Source organism: Oncorhynchus keta, chromosome 9 (genome assembly GCF_023373465.1).
Source record: "Oncorhynchus keta strain PuntledgeMale-10-30-2019 chromosome 9, Oket_V2, whole genome shotgun sequence".
Classification (NCBI taxonomy): domain Eukaryota; kingdom Metazoa; phylum Chordata; class Actinopteri; order Salmoniformes; family Salmonidae; genus Oncorhynchus; species Oncorhynchus keta.
The window spans coordinates 43360124-43381257 of NC_068429.1; the positions used below are offsets into that span (position 1 = coordinate 43360124).

Below are 21134 nucleotides of genomic sequence, written 5' to 3' on the forward strand. Positions count from 1 at the left end.
GGAGTCTTTGACAATTTTTAAGGCCTTCCTCTGACACCCCCTGGTATAGAGGTCATGGATGGCAAGAAGCTCGGCCCCAGTGATGTACTGGGCCATACGGACTACCCTCTGTAGTGCTTTGCCAAGCAGCGGTTATGACCTACGGTTATGGATGACGATGACGACCGTCATGGTTATAGCGTTGGACCTGTAACTGATCGAATCCCCGAGCCGACAAGGTAAAAAATCTGTCGTCCTGCCCCTGAAAAAGGCAGTAAACCCACTGTTCCTAGGCCGCCATTGAAAAAAAAGAATATTAACTGACTTGCCTAGTTAAGGAAAGGTAAAATAAAATACCAGGTGGCGATGCCAATGGTGCAGCTTTAGATCTTTTGGAGGATCTGAGTTCCCATGCCAAATATTTTCAGCCTCCTGAGGGGAATAGGCATTGTTGTGCTCTCTTCACGTTGGTGTGTTTGGACCATGATAGATCCAAGGAACTTGAAGATCTCGACCCGCTCCACTACAGCCCTGTCGATATGTGTCCTCCACGATGTGCATTAATACCACTAGAGAGCAATGTTACCTCCAGACGATTCACTTGTCTATGCAACCTTAATCTGACATGTGTTCGTTTGTCTCCACAAGATCTGTTAGCAATCACCAACCAGAAACTAGCCTGCGTCACACAAGGTACTGTGTACCAGTACAGGCCGTGAGATTACCATAGACCACAAACAGGAAACAACTACATGGTACACAGACGTTTGTTAAATAAATGAGTGACTGTCACAAAAAAAATATTTATTGATCCACAGCAAATATTTAGATGAACTTATACATAAGTCATTCTGACTTTATCAAGCAACTCTAAGACTTTTAGATCATGCACCTGTATTGTTCTATATTCATGTATGAATCAACAAACAGAATTAGCCCTCTTGTATTGAAAAGTTGCAATATGCTTTGGACAGTCTGGTGTCATGTCTGGTGTCATGTCTGGTGTCATGTCTGGTGTCATGTCTGGTGTCAAAGCTCTTCTTTGTCCACCCCGATGTTGGAACCAGCTTCCCCCTGAAGCTAGGAGAGCAGTGTCCCAGCCCATCTACTGAAAACATCTGAAACCCTAAGTCTTCAAAAAGCGTTTCTTAAATAATCCCACAGCACCAACCCCTCCCCACCCCCCTCTTCCCCCATCCCAACAAAATCCCTATGTCACTTGATACATTCACTTCAATCATTGTAGATGAAGGGGAGGAGACAGGTTAAAGAAGGATGTGTAAGCCTTGAGACAATTGAGACATGGATTGTGTATATGTGCATCCAGGGAGTGAATCGGTAAGACAAAAGATTTGAGTTCCTTTGAACAGGGTATGGTAGTTGGTGCTGGGTTTTTCACGCTCAATAGTTTCACATGTGTATCAAGAATGGTCCACCGCCCAAAGGACATCCAGCCAACTTGACAAAACTGTGGAAAGCATTGCAGTCAACGTGGGCCAGAATCCCTGTGGAAGGCTTTCAACAACAAGAAGAGTAGCTGCTGCATGTGAACTTTAAAAAGAAAGTTAGCAAAAATAGATAAGATCTTGCTACCATGGAAAGTTAAATGCCTGACTATTTGTGGAAAAATCACCCTGATTAATTCTTTAGTCATATTCCAGTTTACCTATTTACTTCTGGCCCTGCCTACACCAAACAATTTGTTTTTTAAATGATATGAGCAAAACATATTTCACTTCGTTTGGAACGGCAAGCCAGACAACATTTTACTTGCTTATTTATATAATGAATATGAGTTTGGGGGGAAAAAATTGACTAAAATCATCAGTCATACAAAAGTTATACCCAAACTGGTTCTCCAGTAGATTAATAAGAATATCTCACCCCTTCCTCAAAAATTGACATTTTCCCTGTGTACAAGATTACAGCCTCTCACTTTCAGTTAATTGAAAATGGAGCACATTGACCTTGAGCTGCCGTGGAGAGCCCCAGATGACAACGTGGGCTACACATTCAGTCTCTACTGAGGACATCTGTAAGACATTCAACACTCGCAAGGCTGCTGGCCCAGATAGCATGTCTGGCAGGGCCCTCAGATAATGTGCAGACCAGCTAGCTGTTGTATTCACTGACATGTTCAATCTCTCCCTAGCTGAGGCCTCTATCACCCACCTGCTATCATCCCTATGCTCAAAAAAGGGAAAGTAACTGAGCTGAATGACTACCGACCTGTAGCACTCATTTTCATCATCATGAAGTGCTTCGACAGGCTGGTCAAAGACCATATCACCTCCTCCCTCCCACCTCCTCTCCAACTCACCTACCGCCCTGACAGATCCACGGACGACGCAATCGCCATTGCACTGCACACTGCAGTCACCCACTTGGACAAAAGGAATGCCTTTGTGAGGATTCTGTTCATTAACTACAGCTCATCCTTCAATACCATAGTGTCCTATTAGCTCATTACAAAGCTCACGGCCCTGGGTCTGAACTCCTCCCTATGCAATTGGGTACTGGCTTCCTGACGGGCCGCTCCCAAGTGGTGGAGGTAGGCAACATTACCTCCTCGACACTGATCCTCAACACGTGGGCCCCACAAGGGTGCGTATTCTCTGTATACCCATGACTGCGTGCCCTCACACAGTTCCAACTCCATCATCAAGTTCGCTGACAACACCAACAATGATGAGACAGCCTACAGGGAGGTAGGCACTCTGACGGCACGGTGCCAGGTAAACAACATCTCCCTCAACATGAGCAAATAAAAAAAGCTGATTGTGGACTTCAGGACAAACCAGGCTGAACAGTCCCTCATCCTCCTCAATGGGGCCGCCGAAGAGACGGTCAATAACTTCAAATTCCTAGGCGTACCCATCTCAGAAGCTGAAGTGGTCTAGCGTAGAAAGCATGACAGCGATTCTTCAACCTCAGGATGCTGAAGAAATTTGGCCTGTCCCCCCCCAACCACCACAAGCGATGCCCTGTTCTCCCCGCTTCAATCACAGACACAGCTAGGACAGGAGCACCATGGCAATAACTGAAAGACTGGCCAATAGTTTCTACCCTCAGACCATCAGGCTGCTGAATAGCCACTAGACAGCTGCCTGCTCCCCCTCCCCCTGCTACTCCCCCTATGGACATTCCCACACCCTCAATACTCACTTACCTAACCTCCCTTTCTAAAACAAGCCATACAAAGCTGGTTGCAATTCCAGTTTCATCCTCCAGAAAACACAGGACAAATGTTACAACAAATATTACGGTTCAACTCAAATATACTAATTGATACAAATTTAAATGATTTATAGAAAAAAAGGAATGATCTTTGTTTCACATATGCAGCTAACCATTTTTTTTGCGCTATCCACAATTACAACCAACTGATTGCAGCATTACCGCAAAAAAATTAAGGAGTGGATAGGGAACCTCCAAAAAGCATTTCTTACCCCAGTATACTTCAACTGGTGACCATCCGGGAGGATAAAGAGAAAGGAACGCTCTGTTTTTGCGTAAATCATATCGATTTATTGATGAAACAAACAAACAATAGGCTTACATTTCGTCATGAATCGCCTTTTTCAGAGCCTTGAGCAGGAAATGTGTGGGAGGCACCTACTCTGTATGCCCTCGTAGGGGAGTGTCCCGCTCATCATGTCAATCAAACATGTCAATACTGTCAGTATAATAGTAGTAGCAGGTTATTCAAACAAGAGTATGATCATCATTCAAGATTCCTACACATACATTTGAGAATTTGTTTTGTCTGCCCTTTATTAAAGACCGAAATTGGCCAAAAGAATCGTCATAAATATAAAAAATATTCCTGTTTCATTTGAGGGCCAAAATGTTGACTGCAGCCCCATACAGGTTACAAAATAGATGAGAAGAGATTTTCAATGTGCCAATTCCATGGCACATTGTTTATAAACGGATACAAAAAACAACGCTTGGTTCAACGTTTTTCCAATTGAAATTATTGTACAAAATTCTTGCCACCAACAGAATGCTATGTCTATGGGGCATACAACCATCTCAGCTCTGCAGAGTTTGCTGCGAAGAGACAGACTCATTAGATCACTTATTCTAGTATTGCCCCTGTGTAGCTTGTTTCTGGTCACCGGTTCAGAAATGGCAGAAAAAATCTCAACATTTACCTAAAATTAACCCTACAAATAGCACTGTTGGGAGATTTGGAAAGCAATAGTAAATCTATCAACAACATAATACTTTTTGTAAAAATATTCATCTTTAACTTTACAATCTGTAGATACTATGCGATTAGAAAGGTTCAGAATTTATGTGAAACATCACAGCACAGTTGAAAAATATACGGCACATGGAAATCATAAGAGGGCAATTTAAGGAAATAGGTGAGATGGACTGAGAGTAGCTGAGGGGTGGGTTTAAAAGCTCATGCTCTATAATAGCTGACTAAAATCACAATACATAATGTATAGCGTATGCATTTGGGTACCTTCTATCTGAATGTGATGTATGTCAGCTATGTAATTACTGTAAAGAAAAGAAAGAGAGAAGTGCCATGTATGAAAGATGTGTGTGCAGTAGATGTACATTTAAGTTGTATTCTGGTCCAATTATATTGGTCCTCCGAAGAGGGGAGGTGGTGGATGGGCCAATAAAATATAAATAATAATAATAATAACAAATAGTTGTAGTGATTACTTTTATTTTTGCTTTAACAATATTTCCTGGTTTAGACTGTACAAAACCTAAATATATTACCAATTGACATATATTGTATATGAGCTATGACACTTAACCTTACTGTTTATAACACAGCTATAAAACCACAATGATGATGACATAATCAAAACATGCTGTACTAACGTCAGCGTTGGTGGTGTTTCTGAATTAGTTTGTCAAGGTGTCACTGTTGAATGCACAAAGCACAAAGTCCACTCTTTACAGCCATCACTGAAGGGATCCACACTCAGCATTCCACCAGGCAGTCGATATCAATACCCATAGATAACTGGAAACGAATAGTGTAAAAAAATAAATAAATAAAAATTAAAAATTAAAATAAAAAACCATGGTTTTAGCTGGGCTCAAACTTATTGTGATGACAATGGTCATTTGACTGAAGCTGTAATACTGAAGAATACACGACTTACCCGTGTGCTAGTATTGTATAACACTGTAGGCTCGATCGGGATCTAATGCAGTTGAGTTGATCAAATCACCGACAGCAGAGGAAGTCAAAACACAAATAAATAAACAAACAGACAGTGGCAGGTCATTCAATGGAAAACAAAGAACAGTTTGTTCATATTTTCAAGGATGGATTACATCTGACAACTTTGTCATAATATCGAAATATCTCAGTCATTTTTTAACATATACCTCACCTCCGGTGTTGGTTGGATTAGGCAATGGTCTCCTGATGTTCACAAACAGACAAAATAGAAATCGACATGACATGATGAGAATTACGATTAAAAACAAACAAACATTTATTGATAAAATCACACTCACCTGGTAATAGATGGAGCCATTTGGGTGACTGATGGTGCTACGGGGACCCTCTGACTGCCGTAGAAGTTATCATACAGAATAGGAGCTGAGAAGTGAGGACCGAGCAGGTCAGGGGGTGAGTAGTGAGTACAACTCCAATAAACAACTAGACTGTCAAGGAGTGGGGCCCGGACACGAATAACAAGGCTAATGCCTACATAAAAGAATCAAGGATGACACACAAAAAAAAAGAGTCTGATTTTCATTGTAGCCCTTAAGATGACCTATAATGTACTGTAATGTGTCTGTTGTTTTCTTTGGATGACAAAGCGGACCCGTGAAGGGTGAGAAACTGTACCTGGTGGTTTATCCCCAGTCCGTCTGAGGTTTACAAAGTGTTCAATGTCCTCCTGTATGTCGCAATGTTCAAGAGACTTCCTCACTTCCTCATATAGCTGAACACACAGACAAAACAAAGTTAGAAACAAGCTATATGGAAGGTCCCTTACAGCCACAATCCTTCACGCTATTCTTTGCGTATCATTTACAACAACAAAAAAATGAACATTGACTACCAGTAAGTAACTACTGCAGATTGCACCTTGATGAGTCCCTAGGAAATAAAGCATTTGAAGTGTGACTTTACCTCATCGCTGGTGACACACTGCTGGGAGAGCTGGTTGAGATGAGTCCACACCATGTTCCTTAGAGTGTTAATCCTCTCAACTTCCTGCTCCTCAAATACCTGGATGTAACAGAGCACTAAATGGTATACGGTGCCTTCAAAAAGTATTCATTTTTGTTGTTTTGTTGTTACAGCTTGAATTCAAGATGGATTCAATATTTTTTTTTTTATTCTCACCAATCTACACGCAATACCCCTAACGACAAAGTGTAAACATGTTTTTACAAATGTCAGCAAATTTAGTGAAAATAAAATACATCAAAAACGCGCTTACATCAGTATTTACAATCCTGAGACAATACTTGGTAGAAGCACCTTTGGCAGCGATTACAGCAGTGTGAGTCTCTAAGAGCTTTCCACACCTGGATTGTTCGACATTTGCCCAAAAAGTGAATTGCATTGCCACATGTTTTTCCCAGTATTAATTTAGTGCCCTGTTATAAAGAGGATACATGTTTTGGAAACGTTTTATTCTGTACAACAGGGTTTCCTAAACTCGGTCCTCGTCCTCGGGACTCCAAGGGGTTGCGTTTTGATTTTTGCACTAGCACTATACAGCTGATTCAAATAATCAACTAATCATTAAGCGTTGATCATTTGAATCAGCTGTGTAGAGTTAGGGCAAAAAAACTAAATGTGCACCCCTTGGGTTCCCGAGGACCGAGGTTAGGATACACTGCTGTACAGGCTTCCTTCTTTTCCCTCAGTCAATTAGGTTAGTATTGTGGAGTAACTACAATGTTGTTGATCCATCCTCTGCTTTTTTCCTATCACAGTCAATAAACTCTGTAACGGTTGCCATTGGCCTCATGGCGAAATCCCTGAGCGGTTTCCTTCTTGTCCGGCATAGTACAAATATTACAAATAATGTACAAGTAATACAGTATTCAACTAACAAACCAACAAAAATACTCTGATGCTTTCTGGCCCTTACCTCGCATGCTTTGACATGCTCCTTCTGCCAGTCCTCCCTGATTCTTCCCAGCGCAGTCACATTCTGCATGTATAGCCTGTCTGGGATTCCAATCAGAGAACATACATCTTTGGAGACCATACTATCAGCACATAACCTAGATGATGATTTGTGGTTTCCCCTGTTTATGATGGACAAGAGTCAAAAGGGATAATAAGGTTGTCATTCTTACCAGATACCTCTGCATTCATTTTTGCTTGATTTGCTCTCGCAAATAGCTGAAAGAGGACAAAGAAAAACACTGAGGACATATTCGGTACTTTATGTAACCCTTCCTTGCGTTCAGGTCGTTACTTTACTTATTTTGTGTTGTTTTAAGTATACAGTAAAAGTATGTCGTCATATTGGAACATGTCCACTTCATAAACGGTGTACAAGCTCGATAGCCGTGTTCTTCCTGTGGTCAGTGTAGGCCTAATTCTTGCGGTCTAATTCCCGTGGTCAAAATAGGCCTGCTGTTTCCTTAGCTCAACAGATTCTCATGGCTCACTCAGCTCCTTTAGTGTCGCCAGCATTTTTGTTTCTTTTTAAAGCCCCCAAGCAGTCTTTTTAATGACATGTTTAAATCATCACTGTATGTCTAATAAATCACTGTGTGTTTAGTTCACAAAAATAAAACACAAAATATGCTTTTCTTTTTATCATTTATTTCCCTGAGCCTCCTTTTGCCGTTGAAATGCTCAGTCTGATTGTGTGGGCATGTTGATACAAAAGCGAACACAGTATATTGACATACACAGCCCTGTTTGGAGGACTCTAGACTAGAGCCTACCCCACTTATCCCTTCAAAGTAGCAGGATACATGTAAGAGATAATTCATGTGGGGCTATTCGTTCTATGGAAAATAATGAATGACGAATCCCATTAAACAATGCCAATTAGTTTTTTTTATTTTATTTGACTTTTGCTTTCAAAAGCAGTCCAAACATAGAACATGTAAAGAATGAAATATAGCCATTGAATTCTACCGTGTTGCTTGGCAGCATTAGAAGGGAAATAATGCACGGTCTAGAATGCCCTTCAAGCCAATCACAAACGAGTATTCAACAATGCATTGGTGTAAATGCAAATGAAAGATGACTGCTCATTGCTCAGAATAATCAGATCAGATTGGGATGACATGCTGTGGGACAAAAATACCATCCCACTTGAACAGGCTGAAATTTCAAGTGTTTTTTTTCTTTCAAAAAGCACTAAAAGAGCATTATCATGATTTTCACAAATTCAGAGTGTTTCGACCCCATTGTGTTCAAATATTGTTTTAAAACAGGAAAACCACAATTTTGACTGCACTGCCACGTTCATGTTTTTTTAAATATATTTTTTATACAGTGAATAAGTTATGGAGATGGGGGAGATAGAGGAGAAGGACATAGAATGGAAAGTGGTGCAGTCAGGGTTTGAAACTTTGCCTCCGGGACAATGTGTGGTCCGTTCCTCTGAAGCTTACCTTTTCCTGCTGCTTGGCGTTACTGGTGCTTGCATTTCGGTTCATGTTCTGTTCTGCTTCCTCTTTGTCTCGACACTTTTGCTCATATGTCTTCTTTGACTTTGGTCAACGACATGGAATAACAGGGGAAGTGGGGTTACACGTCTGAATGTGTGAAAACACTTCACTGACTTTGCTATTCTTCACTGAATGACTGACAACAGGAAAGTCTCTAAAACATTGTCACTTGTTTTTGAAGTCAACTACCACAGTGTTGGTTCTGTCAATTGCTGCTACCATAGGAAAAGAAAACTGAGGTCTGATATGATGGGTGTTAAAGACCTTGAGTGCTGAAGTCTCACAAACCATAGAACCCATTTAACAACCTGTGTTCATACTGCAGCAATATCCCCCACCACCCGCAGCAGCACTGGCCAGCTCGTGGTCTGGGACGGATGGGAGAAACTGTCCAGTTACATCAACAGCGATATGAACCACAGGTAAAGTATCCCGGTTCCAACACAGACCAAGGGTGAGAGAAACAGCACAGTTCTAGCAGAGATATGCACCACAGCGATACTATGCAACCCCAAAACGTGCCCATATGAGAAGGGGGCTTCCACTGCCATCAGAGCAGATCAGAGAAGTACTGCCAGCACTGCTGCAGATGTGGGAGCAGCGACCACATCCTGGCAGGCTGTCGGTTTAGAAGAAACAAGGCCAACCAAAGAGGTTCCTTTAAAACGAAGACAGGTTGCCCCTGTGGAACAGGGAGTAATCAGTCACACAGACACGTCCCAACACTGTACAACCTGTGGAATGAGAGAAAAGGGCCATGCACTGCAACAGTGCCCATCCTGTAAGAAAACACTCTACTGTTCTAGAGAACGGCAAAATGAACTCTGGGCTGAACACCGGAAATACTGCACACAGAGACGAATGGTAAAAGACTACGTGCATGACCTGATAGCACAGGGTTGGGTGGAGAAGTCCAACTCTCCTTACTCTTCCCCAGTTGTATGTGTAAGGAAAAAGGACGGTAGCTTACAACTGTGCACAGACTACAGGGAGCTGAACAGGAAGACTCACCCTGACCGCCAGCCAATACCCAGAGTACAGGATATCATAGACAGCCTTGGAGGACATTCCTGATTTTCACTCTTGGATCAGGGAAAAGCATATAACCAAGGGTTCATTGCAAAGGAAAGCAAGCCCATGACAGCCTTTGTGAGCCCCTGGGGGCTGTATGAGTGGGTTCGGATTCCGTTTGGACTCATGAATGCACCCGCAGCCTTCCAGCGCTGTATGGAGGAATGTTTGGATGGCTTGACAGATGAGATCTGTATCCTGTATCTGGACGACAACCTCGTCTTCAGCGAGACCTTTGAGAACCATATCGACATCCTTAGAAAAGTACGACAGAGACTAAGAGTTTATGGGATAAAGCTGAAGCCCAGAAAGTGTGAGATATTCACAGCGGAGGGATCTCTCTTTAGGGAGAATAGTGTCTGCCCGAGGGAAGCAAAATCGATCCAACTGATACTGCAGCAGTCAGAGCTCTGAAGGACAAAACACCAAGTACACGAGAAGAGCTCAGAGGAACCACGGGGTTGCTGAGCTACTATAGGCAATGCATCAAAGACTTCTCACGCATTGCTAGCCCCCTCTACAACCTGCTCACAATGTCTCCTGAAGAAGTTACAGGTACACACAACAAAGCAAAGAAACGGCAGACAAAGGGCAGACACAAATCAATGACGTGGACTGATACGCTTCAACGGATAATGGAGCGGCTGATAGACCGCTTAGTACAGCCTCCTGTGCTCTGTTTCCCAGACTTCTCAAAGCCGTTTATCATTCACACAGACGCGTCAGACAAAGGTTTAGGAGCTGTGTTGTATCAGAAACAAGACACACAAAAAACTGCGTATGATAGCCTATGCATCTCCGACCTTGACTGCACCTGAGAAAAACTACCATTTCCACTCAGGAAAATGTGAGTTTCTAGCCCTGTACTGGTCAATCACAGTAAAGTTCCGCGATTACTTGTACTGTGCACCGACCTTCACAGCCTACAGAAACCAGATCCATCATGCCTTTCTCAAAAGCAGAGGTGGTGACAGGCACAAAGAGAAGGTGAGAGCATCGGCCCAGTGATGGAACACAAACTGTCAAGTTCAAAACCAAAAAGGGCAAGAACCGGAAACATTCAACACGAAAAGCAGATGTCTTCTTCCAGAGTGAGACAAGCTCAACTTGGATGAGCGTGGTATCCTCCATCGCAAGGCACTATGGGGTATCGTCTGTAGGCCAGTGACAAAAAAATCTCTGTTTAATCCATTTTAAATTCAGGCTGTAACACAACAACATGTGGAACTAGTCGAGGGGTGTGAATAATTTCTGAAGGCACTGTATGTAATAATAAAATGTACTCACTTTTTTTATTTTACCCCTTTTTTCTCCCCAATTTCGTGGTATCCAATTGTTTTAGTAGCTACTATCTTGTCTCATCGCTACAACTCCCGTACGGGCTCGGGAGAGACGAAGGTCGAAGGTTGAAAGTCATGCGTCCTCCGATACACAACCCAACCAAGCCGCACTGCTTCTTAACACAGCGCCATCCAACCCGGAAGCCAGCCGCACCAATGTGTCGGAGGAAACACTGTGCACCTGGCGACCTTGGTTAGCGCGCACTGTGCCCAGCCCGCCACAGGAGTCACTGGTGCGCGATGAGACAAGGATTTCCCTACCGGCCAAACCCTCCCTAACCCGGACGACTCTAGACCAATTGTGCGTCGCCCCACGGACCTCCCGGTCGCGGACGGTTACGACAGAGCCTGGGCGCGAACCCAGAGTCTCTGGTGGCACAGCTGGCGCTGCAGTACAGCGCCCTTAACCACTGCGCCACCCTGGAGGCCAAAATGTACTAACTTATAATAACTTCCCCTTCATTCGAGGTGCCTCAGTACATATAATGTAACTTCCTATTTATTTGAGAGGTTCCCCCCTTATTCACTTCTCATGGCTGTTGAGGAAGGATGACTTATATTACAATAGTCTGTTTCACATTTTGGTAACATGATGACTGAAACTAGACATGACTTTAGATGACAGAATGGATGATAACTGGTGGTTTGACTAATAATATAGGAAAGTTCTCCAGCTTACCTCCATGGTTTTCTTGAACTGAGTGGCCCTCTGTTTGTGTAGGGCATCCATCTGTTGTTCAACCTGCGAAGAAGAAGTGTCAAAGATATTATACTGTACCTAAGACGATAGAGATGATAAATCCCTGATTTGCAATTACAGTGCGCATTGTCACATCCATGCAGGACGATTCGATGTAAGCAGTTATAAGTGGTTGATCACTATAAACGCATTCACTATTAAGCAGAGTGCACTGTATTAGCAATGCGTTATTAGGTCTATAAGTAACTAAAGATGTTTTAAATGTCCTACATTTATTTCAGGGGTTTAAGTAGTCGATAGAATGCAATGGTACCTTTTTCCTTGCCTCTTTCTGTCTCTCCCTGAAGTCCTCAAGTTTTTTTGCCTCATCCCTCATTGTGTGTGCCAGTTGTAGGTGTGACAAACTCACATGTTCAGTCTCTATGTTGTAAAAGAGGGTTTGAGTGAATGAGTAAATTATGTGGATGACACAACACACATCCCATGGAAAGACCAACTCATAGCACAGTCATCATCATATATCATCAGGCCCATCGTTGTGACTGCAACACTTACGCAGTTTGAACACATCCAGCGATCTCTTCAGTGTGCTAAAAAAACACACACAAATGATGTGAAATGATGAAATGGAATTTATGAAAAACAACCTGACCTCACATAACAAAGAATAGCTAAGAATGAAGAGAATGAGCTGTTTGATTAATTAACCCCCCCCCCACCCACCCACCCACCCACCTTACCGGAAAAGGCCTTAACCACAAAACCATTTGAAGCATGTGACCAAGCTGAAACCACTGACAGAATCCTTGTCGACAGAAAAAGGCCCCAACAGTAATTCAAGCGTGTAACACAAATGCACTAATGCGTGTAGTGCTGCGTGGTCAATGAGCCGTTGAAGCGTGCAAACCATCGTACAAAGCGCAAAGAAACTTCAGACAGTGCTATCAGTGGGCAGATCCACAGCCTTCGAGTGTGCCATCTGAAGGCTGCATGCCAGGCAATATCAACAACCCAAATATAACAACAACAGAACAATAAACGTTTTTGCGTCGTCATTATCGGGTCTATAGACTAAGGAGGAAAAAACACTATTTCATCCATTTTTAGAATAAGGCTTTAATGTGGAAAAAGGCGTCTTGAAAACCTTTCTGAATTCACTGCAAAGTTTGCATTTACTTGTCTTGTTTGAGACAGATTGGCACCAGGGTAATAAGAAGGATATTAAACATGTTATGTGATGGCTTTTAAGGGCTTTCAACAAAGCCCATTACAAGGGCATCTCTACCTTCAATAGCAGGCCTTTCAAATGATTTCTGTATACATTTTCACAGTGTCTGACTGATGGCAAGCAATATCGACTAGAGCATGGATAACAGACGGACTTACTTCATCTCATTGCACCCACACACCTTCTTGGAGAGACCCAGTAGCTCTTTGGCATACTTCTCCTCTATGGATGCTCTGAAAGATGACCAAACACATCTCTTCAGAGGTGCATTCAACAAGGTAAACAGTTCACAAATGTTATCTACAACATGTGCATGAGAGAAAATGTGGCTATAGTGTGAAGATTTGCACCACCGAAGGGTCCTAGTGTCCATGAGATAAAGAAAATTCAACTGCTTTTTTCTAAAATAAATTATACATATGACTGCAATATATTTGCAAAACCACACTTTCTATCTTTCAATATGATATATATATATATCTATTTTTGTGTCAGTGTAAATGACGGCCGGTCCGGGAGCCGCTACCGGCTCCCCTGCCTCAGCCGGCTCCTCGGGCTTTCATGCCTCAGCCGGATCGCCAGGCTCCCCTGCCTCAGCCGGTCTGGCAGGTTCCTGCGCCCCAGCCGGCTCAACTGTACTCCCTCTCCGGCCTCTAGGTCGTCAGGCTGCTGATTATCCCGCACACCTGTCAACATCGTCAAGCGCACCAGCGTGACACTCACCTCGACTCCATCACAACCCTTTGGTTCTTTCCTCGGGTGTTATTGACTCTGTTTCATGTGTTGTTTGTGTTTCGTGTTAATTGTTTTGTTTGTTTACTTATTAAAACACTCCCTGTACTTGCTTCCCGACTCTCAGCGCACTCGTTACAGAGACAACAAAATCAAACATTGAAATTATTCATAATATGAACTTTGGTGAGCTATGCTGTATCAGTTGGTCAGGAAAGGTGTCTATTTAGATTAGGGGGAAATTCTCCCCCTTCAAATCGTGTGGTGTACTACACAGTAACTTGGTGCTATCTGGAACCTTAAAGGGTTCTTTGGCTATCCCCATAGGATAACCCCTTGAAGAACCCTTTGTGGTTGCAGGTAGAACCCTTCTCTACGGAGGGTTCCACCTGGAACCCCAAATAGTTCTACTTGGAACCACTTTGTCTCGGGCCTAACAACACCCGTGCCATTATATCCTCCAAACGCCAGCTTCTCGGGCATCATCCCTTAAATGACTTCCTTATCTTACTTCTGTGTCGTGGAACGAATCCTCAATGCCCTTTGAAAAGGTCAGCCGACAACAACACATTGCTGATATTCGGTGAAAACAAACAGACAACAACGAGAACGACATGGCAGCAGAGCCTGTGGGCGCTGTCACCTATAACAGAACCGTGGCATTCATAGTCTCTTTTCCAGAGCATATTCTCTGTAGTACACTGTTAACAAAATAGAGAGACTAAAAAAGTCAGCATCAACACATAAAAAGTATGTTTTGGCAGATTGTCTCGCATCCAATCTGATGGTTTTAAATTGCAAATGGTTTATGGCATAAATATTGATAAATGATGATTTTCAGTCAATATTTTAATCAACATTTTAAAGAAGACACTGGGAATTGAATACCTATTCTAGGATAGACCGTGGCACTAATTATGGGCTACGTTTGCCAGGACCCATTGTAAGATGATGATAAATATTGTTACAATCAAAATGTTTAGGGCAATCTAAGTTATAGCAGAGGTACCATGAGGTAATGTGTAAAATGGTCCTTCATCACTGGGATTCATGTGAGGTGGATGTGAACCCGGGTCCTGCTTGTCAAAACACTGCCTTAATGACCTCAGCCAACTGAGAGTAATGTCAGTAACAACCGACTAAACGGTTGTGCTCAACCGCCCTTGTTATACTGAGCACATGTGGCCCGATTCAGACTTGAGATAAGTAGACCTAGCATGGACTCAATAAAACATGGATTCAAGTCATGTTAAATCAACTTATCTCAAGTCTGAATAGGGCCTAGGGAGATTTTGGAGGAGGCGAAATTCCATCGTTATTATGGAGTGAAAGTTGGAAAGGCAGAAGAAGCAATTGAACCCCCGAACCTCCAATTTCTTTGGAATTTTACCCATTCAACCACACAGTCACGTACCGTATGATGAATTTGGACCCCCTATTTAAAGGCAAAGGTTTAGATTAAAGGCAAAATGAAAACTTCAAACTGTCACAACCGTGATCTGTTTCACCTGTCGTGTGCTTGTCTTCACCCCTCCACCGGGTGTCGCCCATTTTCCCCTGTGCTTTCTGTTTGTCTGTTGCCAGTTCGTTCGTCTTGTCTCGTCCAGCCTACCAGCGTGTTTTGTCACGTACTCCTGTTCTCTCTCGTCCCTGTTTTCTAGTTCTTCCGGTTTTGATCATTCTGCCAGCCCTGACCCTGCCTGCCGTTCTGTACCTTACTGACTCTGCCCTGGTTTACTGACCTCAGCCTGCCCTGAGCCTGCCTGCTGTTCTGTACCTTACTGACTCTGCCCTGGATTACTGACCTCAGCCTGCCCTGAGCCTGCCTGCTGTTCTGTACCTTACTGACTCTGCCCTGGATTACTGACCTCAGCCTGCCCTGAGCCTGCCTGCTGTTCTGTACCTTACTGACTCTGCCCTGGTTTACTGACCTCTGCCTGCCCTGAGCCTGCCTGCTGTTCTGTACCTTACTGACTCTGCCCTGGATTACTGACCTCAGCCTGCCCTGAGCCTGCCTGCTGTTCTGTACCTTACTGACTCTGCCCTGGTTTACTGACCTCTGCCTACCCTGAGCCTGCCTGCTGTTCTGTACCTTACTGACTCTGCCCTGGTTTACTGACCTCTGCCTACCCTGAGCCTGCCTGCTGTTCTGTACCTTACTGACTCTGCCCTGGTTTACTGACCTCTGCCTACCCTGAGCCTGCCTGCTGTTCTGTACCTTACTGACTCTGCCCTGGTTTACTGACCTCAGCCTGCCCTGAGCCTGCCTGCTGTTCTGTACCTTACTGACTCTGCCCTGGTTTACTGACCTCAGCCTGCCCTGAGCCTGCCTGCTGTTCTGTACCTTACTGACTCTGCCCTGGTTTACTGACCTCTGCCTGCCCTGAGCCTGCCTGCTGTTCTGTACCTTACTGACTCTGCCCTGGATTACTGACCTCAGCCTGCCCTGAGCCTGCCTGCTGTTCTGTACCTTACTGACTCTGCCCTGGATTACTGACCTCAGCCTGCCCTGAGCCTGCCTGCTGTTCTGTACCTTACTGACTCTGCCCTGGATTACTGACCTCAGCCTGCCCTGAGCCTGCCTGCTGTTCTGTACCTTACTGACTCTGCCCTGGTTTACTGACCTCTGCCTGCCCTGAGCCTGCCTGCTGTTCTGTACCTTACTGACTCTGCCCTGGATTACTGACCTCAGCCTGCCCTGAGCCTGCCTGCTGTTCTGTACCTTACCGACTCTGCCCTGGATTACTGACCTCAGCCTGCCCTGAGCCTGCCTGCTGTTCTGTACCTTACTGACTCTGCCCTGGTTTACTGACCTCAGCCTGCCCTGAGCCTGTAGTTTGCCTGCCCCCTGTTTTGTTATTAAACATCTGTGATTCAAACTCTCTGCATCTGGGTCTTATCCTGAGTCCTGATACAAACATTGTGCTGCCGTACTGTTCAGAAATCCCCCAAGTCTGAGGCATGGAGGTGGAGAGGGGGCATTCGTGGAAGGTGTGCCCGAACAGCAAACTCTATGGACGAGTAAAAAAACTGCCACGTTTGTTGGTCCTTCACACCAGACGCTCAGATTAAACTCTCCAAAACAATCCAAGGAAGTATGTGTCAATGAAAATGTGAGTACAAAATGTTTTCACGTTAAGGAAGGAAACATAAAAGGAATTCACTCAATGAGAACATGGGTTTTGTGTAGAATATCAGCCACTAAAGCTTAATAGCAATTTTGATGAGTTTTCATGATGCCACATGTCATTGTTTGCAGTTTTGCACCTTTCGTGCACTTGTTTTAAATTACGGCAGGCTTTTCAGTTAATACTGCTGGCTTGTTTGCCTGGTAACTTTATGAGCTGTATCTATTATTTGATGTATGACCCACATGATATACGCTACAGTAAATAGCCACTGCAAATGTAGCCTGCTCTAGCATTGGCCTACCCCATTCATGGATGCTAACTGCTGTAGCGCCTACTGACGATCCTTACCAAAGCCAGCGAAGACAAGACTCACAAACTCGTGCCAACTGAATTGTCAGCTGTCAATCATATCATCATCTTAACTCTACTGTCATTCAATCCACTGAACATAAAGACTCAGGTCTGAGACATTAACGTAATGGATGACATGAGCCCTGGTCTGAAGTTTTGTTTAAGTGCTAATGGTCACATAAGTAGTCCTTGCATGCCTTTTCCCCCCATTGATATACAATATAATTCTACATTTCTGTTACTTTTGAAGAATATTAATATGAAAAATAGCTTAGAGATCTTTGAACTTTCTTTATGAATATAAAAATATGAAAGACCTGTTCAAGTTGTCATTTGATCATTTGCAAAGAAAAAGAACGCATTTGAAGCTTCAGAATCATGTGTTGAAAAAGCAATTTTGTACAAATGAATTACCGTTCTGGACAAACGTATTAATTTGTTCTTTCACAAGACAATCTTGTGTCCTATGTTAAAGCGTAATGTGCATTTGAACTTTTGGGATTGCTGTAGAGTTTGTCAACATGCCATATAAGAGCAGTGAATATACACTAAGAAAAGGGATACCCATTTACAGCATTTGGAAACTATTTCTGCACGAGACAGTAGGCTTAGGCGGTATATCGTATATACCGTATACTGAGGTATTTGGAAATAGCCATTGGATTGTTTTTCAATACCATTGAAACTATTTATTTGAAGTTTTTCAATACATTTGTATATTTTCAAGTTTTTACCGGAGAAAAGTAGGCTAGCTACACCGAGAAAACTATTGGAGAAAAGTAGCTACACATCAGTCAGAGCTAGGGTGACCACATGTCCCGGATTGTGCGGGACAGTCCTGCATGTCGTTCCTTTGTCCCGCAACCAAACAATTATGTGCCACATTTGATCAACAAATGAAAATACCACTAATCTAAATGAGATAGATTTGTTCCGTATTTCATTCAGACTTCCTACTAATTCGATGAGAATTTACATTCCAACCTCTCTTTTGTGGTCACTTTGCGCTTATGACATGATATTACATCATGAGGATGTGGTGCTGGTGACAAATACTTCTCCAATCATTGATGAGATCCGATATTTACATAGGCCAGTGTCTTATCGTCAACAAATCACATGTGTCAAATCCTTTTAGGCTAAATTCCAGTTGAACTTGGAGAAGACAGTTAACTACCGGTACTTACAAAAAGTGTGCGTCTAACGAAAAGCTACAAAAGTAAGTAAATAGCCGTATTAGACTGAAGAATAAGATAATTTTGTCAAACTCTCAATGCTCATTCAACATATTTGCTGCTACTTTACTCAAGCCCGTTTTAAAAGTCTCCCTAACTAAGACCAACCAGAAATGTTTCCTTGGCCACATATTCCCAGATTGTCATAAAACAACCAGTCTCTCATTTCTGGATCACAACATTTTGTGGGAGGCTTGCTCGTTGCAGAGGGAGGGAGATTTTTGTGTGTGTGAAAAACATATTCAGGTGCAGGCTACACTATACTGCAAATGTCCCACTAAATTATCCCGTTATCCCGCATTAGGGTATTTTAATTGTGGTCACCCTAGTCAGAGCGCTGTCTGCTGACAGAAAGCCCGTTTGTGAATTCTCATCCGAGTGGAAAGTGCAACTGAAGCACAAAATTAGTCTGATGCCGAGCAGAAATGACAAGAAGCATTCTAGATCTTCGTTTATAAAACGCAGCAAGATATTTCTTATGAGTAACAAAAGAAATCCTGCGTGAAATATGCAGAATCCTGCATTAACTCGACCCCTAATTTATAGTGTTCGCTTTCTTCCTTGTTTGAGAAGTCAGAGCCCTTTGGGTGAGTTATCTGTACAGCTGCCACTGCTCGATTTCCTTGTGTTTTTTCTCCTCTTCGTTCTTGGCCTGTCTGCTCCGAGCATAGTACAGTGTGAACACATGCTGCTTCAGAGTCAGTACTGTTCTTCCTTCAGACAAGCATGAGTCAAAATTTTGTTCATTTGCACAATGTCTCTCGTTCACATTCGCTTGTAAATGTCCAAACTCACCAAAAAATACCTTACCTATATATTGATAACTTTATGAGTTGGATTGACTATCTTTGCAATTTATTTATTTTCGTTTGTGCTTGTTAGCATATTTAGCTATCAGCCTTCAAGGAAAATCGCAATTACTTGTGCTAATTTGGTTAGCATTCTGGTACTAGACGCTCAATGAGCTTTTTTGCATTTTTGACTCCACTTACTAAGCCAGTAATACTCTAAATCAAAGGACTGTATAACGTTATGAATATCTGGATACCGCACAACCCTACTAGACAGGATTTGAAACACCACAATAGTGTTTTAGAAGATTTAGAGAGAGGAAACGACACCAAAAGAGAAGTAATCTAATTCTTCACCACATAGGACTCGAAATGCAATCATTTCAAACTTTTCCGGGTTAGTGCTCCCAGGCTATGGCAAGGTGTGGCACAACTCTTGATTATGTGGTGCTACAACACGCCATATTCCATAACCCCTCAGGATGAATGTTTCACTACCCTATGTTTCAATAGCAGCAAAGATTTTCTTTAAGGTGGTGCCAGTTCAGTTGGGCACTAGTTAGTGTTGCAAAGCACTTCATTTTTAACAGTGTAATCTGAGGATTCAATGCATGGTTTCTATTGGATGATATCTTACATGGCTTCTCACCTGGCTTTCATGAAGTCTTCTATCTCCTTGCATGTCTTCTTGCCATCATTGAGGTGCTGGATGATACTGTCATAGCCCCCAGTGCCGGTGAAATCCCTGTTCTGGCAATTTTGGGAATGTGGAAAAGCAATACGTAATCACGGCACACCATGGAGTGCCTCTCACACCCTCCCAGTAGTGGTCATTTGAACCCCTATACACCTCACTGCATTGCCATTTAACAGTCTATCTAGGAAACAACTCCATTCCAAAAATTCAGTGAGAACACCCCCAAAGTGCTCCAACCAAAATGATCCATAATGTAAAAGACTCCCAATGGGCTACATACAGCACACGATACATCAAACAATAGAAACAATACAGAAAACAGTAATGAAGCAATAGAGGTATTTTGTGAGCATGTATAAATTGGTGTTTTTTTTGTGTGCTAAACTGCAGTTGAAGTTACCTGTAATGTATGTCTGCATGAGAGAATGGCATAATCATTTTAACCACATGTGATTTGAAAGGTACAGTAGGCCTACAGATGTAGAATGATTCAATTTGAGCCAGTTCGCTACAGCAGGAAAATAATCCTGCAGCAACAGCATATGTGAATTATTATGTGGATTGCAATTAATGGACGTTTTTGTCAGTTTACAGTTTACTTATGGTAAAATCAAATGAGATGAAATGACCAACTACAGAAGACTTTTTAAACCTCAAATACTTTACAAGTTTTACATTTCCTGCATTGATATAGCCTACACTGTATGGGGTACACTCCTGAAACCTGCCATTCTGATTTGCATCGAGACATTACAAGGTTTTCAAAAGGACCAGAACCAAATCCATGCGGTATGTAATATTCTAAAAAAGTTTAAATTACTTAACAAATAGACATAGATAGACCTGTTCTATTATTGCGTAGGCTTATGTTGTGTTTACACCCTTATAAATGAAAGAACACATTTGCATAACTTGAAAATCACATTTATATCTCTAAAAACAAATAGCTCTGCAATCACATTTGTACTCACCCAAAAGCAATCCTTAAAGTGAAGTTCTCTCATTGTAGACAAGAATAACGGCAGTAGAACTCTTCAAATTCCGCAGCTTGCTACCACCGTATGAGTGACTGACGAACTTCTCAATGGAGGGTGCGTTCACGACTCCACACATACCGCAACGGAGCACTAAACTCCTTCTCTGGGTCCTAACGACCGAGAGACTCCCACCGACCTACGAGCAAGATAGATTCTGTTGGATTTGGTGCCACTTGGTGGTCACAAGCAGATGAGCAGG

The 21134-nt window shown here is 42.8% G+C and overlaps 1 protein-coding gene and 1 long non-coding RNA gene across 13 annotated transcripts; both read right to left on the reverse strand.

The window, feature by feature from the left end:
* Positions 1-3484: 3484 nt before the first annotated feature.
* On the reverse strand, positions 3485-21031 carry LOC118387892 (proline-serine-threonine phosphatase-interacting protein 2-like). 4 transcript variants are annotated; one of them, XM_035776710.2, is made up of 15 exons: positions 20870-21031; positions 19851-19951; positions 13120-13194; positions 12289-12323; positions 12047-12153; positions 11713-11775; positions 8566-8664; positions 7288-7333; positions 7077-7156; positions 6104-6202; positions 5816-5912; positions 5479-5563; positions 5352-5383; positions 5118-5159; positions 3485-4975 (listed from the first exon to the last, which is right to left on the reverse strand). In XM_035776710.2, exons 1-14 carry the CDS (start codon positions 20900-20902, stop codon positions 5125-5127), a joined length of 987 nt encoding a protein of 328 aa, XP_035632603.1. In that variant the 5' UTR covers positions 20903-21031; the 3' UTR covers positions 3485-4975; positions 5118-5124. The 4 variants fall into 4 exon arrangements, with proteins under 4 accessions (XP_035632603.1, XP_035632602.1, XP_035632604.1 ...); XM_035776709.2 differs by having other exon boundaries at positions 5347-5383; XM_035776711.2 differs by having other exon boundaries at positions 5347-5383; positions 19851-19946; positions 20870-21006.
* On the reverse strand, positions 13701-17512 carry LOC127931862 (uncharacterized). Of its 9 annotated transcripts, none has more exons than XR_008143364.1 (4): positions 16444-17512; positions 16129-16380; positions 15660-15813; positions 13701-15596 (listed from the first exon to the last, which is right to left on the reverse strand). It is a non-coding gene; the product is annotated as an uncharacterized LOC127931862 (long non-coding RNA). The 9 variants fall into 9 exon arrangements; XR_008143359.1 differs by having other exon boundaries at positions 15660-15785; positions 16101-16380; positions 16444-17511; XR_008143363.1 differs by having other exon boundaries at positions 13701-15561; positions 15625-15722; positions 16101-16380; positions 16444-17510.
* Positions 21032-21134: the final 103 nt, after the last annotated feature.

Coding starts and splice junctions, on each gene's coding strand:
- LOC118387892 (XM_035776709.2), bottom strand. CDS start 20,902: ATGAGAGAACTTCACTTTAAGGATTGCTTTTGG. Junction 12,154..12,288: donor GCTGGATGTGTTCAAACTGC/GTAAGTGTTGCA, acceptor TTTACAACATAG/AGACTGAACATGTGAGTTTG. Junction 8,665..11,712: donor AGTTCAAGAAAACCATGGAG/GTAAGCTGGAGA, acceptor CGTTGACCAAAG/TCAAAGAAGACATATGAGCA.